The following is a 5,697-nucleotide window of genomic DNA, read 5'->3' as shown; positions in this document are numbered from 1 at the left end:
ATCTATTAATTACTCCTAACGTAGTCACGTGACTATATGTTCCTTTCTTCTATATCCTATCTATAGCTAACCCCGCCACGGTATATGCCCGTGCCTTATATAGGAGCGTTCGTAATACTAAGGTATTATAATTTATTTTCTTAAAAATAAAGAAAAAAACCTTTTATTATTTATAATTATTAATTAATTAAAATTAACCTAGTTAAACTTATAGCTTATCTAGTACTACTATTTTCTAAAATAATAAGAAAAACTATAACTAAATTATTATATTAAATATAAACTTAGTCTAAATAAAAATCTATTTTCTTTTATATTTTATTTATTATTATATTATATTTCTTAATATTTCTTAGCAATTAGTATTTTCTTTATAATAAAATACTAATCTACTATAAAAGACTATATTTTATATTATTAATTAATTTATTCTTTTATTTAGATATATTAAAATTTATATTATTTTTATATAGTTTAAAATAACTAATAAACTTTTTTATTATTATTTCCTTTATAATAATCATTTTTAATATTTTAGTTATTTTAAGTTAAGTTATTTTATAAGGTATTAAGCTAATATAATACTTAATATATATCCTTTAACCTTTTCTACTTAACTAGACCTATAGTTACTTTCTTTTATATTCTTTATAGAGTAGTTTTATTATTTAACTTTTAGAAATTAAAATAAAGTACCTTTAATAAGATTTAAATCTATAATTTATATATTAATCTATATAGAACTTCTTAATATAAAACTACTATATTATATAAATATATATTATTTATATTAATATTATATTAATATTCTAAGTATATATCTATTTTTAAATAAAAAAAGTATTTTTAAGTTTATTACTAATAATCTTGATATTTATAACTTTATATACTAAATCTAAAACTACTTTCATCTAGTATACTATCTTTTTCTTTTACTAAATCTCAATATCTACTAAGGGTCCAAATAGTATTTCAACTAGCTAGAAGAATATTAGTAATCTATAAACTTCTACTAAAGTAACTACTACGAAGGATTACTTACCCAGCGGTCTAAACTACGTTCGTCATCGAACGACTGAAACTTATCATCTATACTGCCTATATAGTAGTAAGTACTACGAGCTTCTGGAGGTGTAACCAGAACTATACATACCAGCAAAGATGCGAGATACCCTAGCAACGTCCGGGTTTTCCCTGAGGGTACCCAGAAATTCGTGAACATTGACCGACGACCCGATCTGGCCGATCAAGAAATTTACGTCTACGAAAGCACGCTTAGCAAGCTAAATAAAAAAAATGCCAAAGAAATCCGAAGGGAAATGAGCACTCACAGTTGAGAGGATAATTGTTCTTTACCAAGATCTTCCCACAATTGATAATTACACTCGCCAGTGTGTTCTTGTTCTCGGAGTGAGGGATACCATCCGTGAAAATGGACACAAGCAGCGGCCTACTTAGCTTGCCCGACGCAAGCGGCTGAAACACCAAGGGCTCCAGGATACAATCTTGCAGCGACGTGCCGATGGGTGTTGCGCCTCTGGGCTCGACGGACTGGAGAACCCTGGCGACGCCCTCGAGGTCCAGGGATGGGGCTTCGTTAATTCTGTGGTTGATAAAACGGAGGGCGACGCCTTCGCCATCGGGAAGTATGCGTGTCACAGTCCTCGCAATAGACAAAGCGAGGCTCTTTTGGTTTTCCCATTGGGTGTTGCGGCGCATAGAGCGACTGTCATCTATCAAATTGTTAGAATGGACAACTTATTCGAATGTATCATGATTTATAGAACTAAAAAGTTACTCACCGCAGTAGATAACGTGTTGATGCATGGTTACTTTGATGATCTTTGGAAGAACGTCCGTGGTGCCGAGGTCTGTCGTAAGGTCATCGGCAAGGTCAAGCACCTTTTTTGCCATGTTTCGTATAAAATGATCCTTTCCGTGGAAAAATTCCCCCAGCTTAGGCGTGTCTTTGACGTAGGTCTCGATCATCTTGATGTAATCCTCTTCCCGGCGTCTTATGTCTCTACTAGCCTTTTCATCGACCAGTAGCTTCACGAACGCAGGACCGCTTCTAGCGGCGTATGACAACGGGGTTTCACCCAAGCTATCAGCGCAGTCAATATAAGCCCTAGCATTAAGCAGGAGCTTGGCCACTCTCTCATGCCCACTCTTAGCGGCCCATGATAACGGGGTTTGACCTTGACCATCCACAGCCTGAACATCAGCCCCAGCAGCGAGTAGGAGCTCAACCGCGGTCTCATGCCCATTTTTAGACGCCAATATCAGCGACGTTCGACCGAGAGTATCCTTGACATCAATATCTATGCCAAGTTGATCTGCCTGTTTTAGTATTTTGTGTAGCGGCCCCACTAACTGATATTGTGACACTAAATGCAGCATGCGAGTGCCGTCTGCTGGACAATCCACTGAGTTTGGCTCGACTAGATGGTAAATCCGTACCCATTGCTGCAACAGATCCTCTGACGGCCACATAAAATAGTCTAGAAGGTCGTCTTGGGTAAGTCCCATCTTCTCGCTCTGTTTTGCATGTAACAGCCACGATGTTGTGGCATAATGCAACAGTGGAAACGTGGAGATCAGATCTCCACGATCGTGAATTGTTGTTCGTATAATATCATCCATTGTCAAGTACCGAACGCAGGTTCTGGATAGTTCATAGTGTGCACTCGCTGCTACAGAGACACCAGGTTTGATGAATTCCGCAGGCATGTTGCCGCTGATGTTCGAGAGGTAGTCTGAGGTAAAGAAGTCATGGGCTGATGAGTGTATGAACCGTACTACCCGCGTATCAAATGACCTCACAACCTTAACAAGACCGCTGCTGACTGAATTCAGTCCAATCTCATCTAAACCGTGCTCAAAGCCCGCTTTAGACCATCGTGCTGGATACGGCATGTGTAGGCCGTTGACATGGCCGATTAGAGCCCATCGCAGCTCATCCAGCGTCAAAGGGCGGGTGGCAAAGCACATCCATTGAGAAAGCTTTATGAAGGCTGGTTTCTTATCCTGACCTAGGAAAAGATAGAGGTATAGCTGTTCCAACTCGTAAGGTATGGCACGAATCTTTTCCTCGATCCTACGCAGACTATCACCCTTCTGTTTACGATCGATAACATGCCCCATTAAAAGACACGCCCACAGAAAACTTCCATGGGCCCGACTTGTAATGTCTGCCACTATTCCCGCCGGAATATCTGTCCCTGGCAGGGCGGAAACTTGGGATTGTAAGTGAATCGAAATGTCCTGTGCGTTTTCGCGCACAAGGTTAATTTCGAACACGGAAGTTATATCCGGCCGCATGTGGTGACTAGTGAAGCATACATGAAACTGTAAGCCGGTATGCCGAAATTCCGGGAGTATAGTGTCGAAATAATTGACAAGACCAACGGCATTCGCATGGCCGCATTCGTCTAAAGCATCGACAAACAACCAGATCGGATGACTCTCTAATACCTTCGAGAGCGATAAGTGGAAGTGTTCTTGCAGCTCGGAAAGGTGCCACTGCCAGTTTTCGCCATGCTTTCCAAGAGCGTTGCTCCATTGCTGAAGCGTGATGAGGTCTGACAGAACATCGGGGACCTGGAGAAGGAGCTGATGGAGGAGCGAGCGGAAGAGGCCGAGCATTGTTCTTTGCAGTTTTGAGCCATGAGCATGGAAGAAGAACGAGAGTACAACGGCACTGCCTCCGGTGTTAGACAATAGAGTATTTTCGAGAACGTAACGTAGCAATGTCGACTTTCCAGCGCCGGTCATTCCTTTGATCAACAGCATGCCTTGATCACAAGTATCCCAGGCTTGGTAAGCTCGGTGCTGAAAGATCCATCTGCATGTGCCCTCGGTCGCCTTTTCAGTCTCTGTAGCCCACTGGTCCATCTCCGAAAAGGCTAGCGACTTGAGGCACATCTGGAACGGTTTTAATCTCTGATCATGTTCAACACTCGCATCGACGTCGACTTTTGAATACATTCCCCTGACGTCCGGCAGATCAGAGTCTTGTTCTATTCTGATCGACACCTCGGAGCTTTCAGCAAAATATTCCTCTGGAATAAATGTCATTTTGCTGCTCTCCGGTTGAGATGGCACAGGAAGAACACCAAATGTATCGATGCTGATTTTTCGGATATCCACGCCCTCTATTGTGCTCGCGCTCTCTCTAGCTCCCTCGACCCACTGCTCGATCCTTTGACGGAATTCGAGGTCTCGCAAACCTGCAAACCCTACATCTGAAGAATCAGCCCAAGGTAGAGCGTTGAGCGAGAACTCATGGATACAGTTGCCAAGATGCTCGAGATTTGCATCGGCATCTGGTACAGCGTCTTCACCTTGAGGCCAGGAACAGAGAGGGCACTGAGGAATATTTGGGAGTTTAATTTTGCGGCAGGAGGTTTGGAGATATTCGATTTGTTCGTTGGATATCGTGTCCTGGTGCTGGAGCTGATTGTGGCTAGCGAATTGCTCAGCAGTGAAGAATACATTCGGCGCTTCAGTACCGGCACAGGCTAAGCATTCCCAGTATTGTCCGGCGCTGTGAGATTCCTGGATGTGGTCCCGCCAGGCTGTCCGTGATACGTAGAGAGTGTTTGGTCTAGGGCATTGGAGAAAGGGGCATGTGTAGGGGCAGAGATCTTCTGTGAGATGTTTTCTGAATGTGTCAGCAAATCTTCAGCGTTTAGCCTGAACGGTGAGTATAGATGTCCTGACATACCTCCATCTTGAACGATCTCGAAACATTATTGGTAGTGTTTGAAAGCAGCAAGGACATTTAAAACCCCTCATCCCATCGGCCTTTGGAGCTGAGGGATAGTGCATCTTGGCAACAGATACTGATACGCGGCTACCTGCCGCTTGGGACGGGACTGCCAACTTCAATATGCTGCCTTCTGCTTTGGACGGTGTTGTATCGCTCATCCCTTGGACACCGAGGATGACCCGTGGAAGAGGCAACGGCTGAGTTATGCTTCGGGACTCATTCATGGGCGGCATTGGGTCAGCCAAGAACTCGGCTTTGCTCTCCGGAAGAATTGATCTCTGCCCCGGGGTGTGCATAGCCGGCTCCGAGATAGGTATCACAGGCGGTACTATGGCCCTGTCAAGTTTTCGCTGGTGTCGTCTCGCATATTCGAATCTATGGCGCCGCCGTAAATTCGCTAGGATCAGATGTTGTTGTTCCGGGGTTACCGCGCCGAGACGGCCATTAGCCTCCTCCATCCTCTGGCTGGCAGTGGCATTGTTATCTTCCACAATTCTTTGCCTCGCGGTGCCAGTCATGAACTCCAAATACGTGCGTAATTGTCGGTTGTCGTCAGAATTGAAGGAGCTGTCGGCCTTCTCGAGTCTCGCCGTGGTTCCCGATTTCCGAATCGCAAAACCGAGCATCAGAACTTGATCCAGGATGTCTTCAACGTTTTCCATCGCCATCTTCAGCATAATTTCTGAGTTTCTCGATTGCTGTTCGTCGGAATCGGCTCCTACATCTAGGTCTGAGGATGCGTTCGAGTTCGTCTTTGTGCCCGAAGTTAATGAGACAAACCAAGGTGCAGAGTTTGGAGCGTCGTCTGAGCCGTCCAGTGTCGACAGCAGAACATCATCCTCAGGAAACCCCGGTTCACTCTCAGGTTCTAGCTTGCCCTCGACCTCCTCGCCATAGATCTCAGCCGTGGCAATCATATGACACAT

At 43.7% G+C, this 5,697-nt stretch overlaps 1 protein-coding gene across 1 annotated transcript; it reads right to left on the bottom strand.

Moving 5' to 3' along the window:
* Positions 1-935: 935 nt before the first annotated feature.
* On the bottom strand, positions 936-5,697 carry BBA_08716 (Ankyrin repeat-containing protein; the record flags this gene model as incomplete). Its single annotated transcript, XM_008603813.1, has 7 exons — positions 936-980; positions 1,043-1,098; positions 1,154-1,261; positions 1,332-1,733; positions 1,803-2,340; positions 2,461-4,663; positions 4,727-5,697. The coding sequence occupies 7 exons, from the start codon at positions 5,695-5,697 to the stop codon at positions 936-938; spliced, it is 4,323 nt and encodes a 1,440-aa protein (XP_008602035.1).

Source organism: Beauveria bassiana, assembly GCF_000280675.1.
Source record: "Beauveria bassiana ARSEF 2860 unplaced genomic scaffold BBA_S00039, whole genome shotgun sequence".
In the NCBI taxonomy this organism is placed as follows: Eukaryota; Fungi; Ascomycota; class Sordariomycetes; order Hypocreales; family Cordycipitaceae; genus Beauveria; species Beauveria bassiana.
This window is presented reverse-complemented; position numbering and strand designations above follow the sequence as displayed.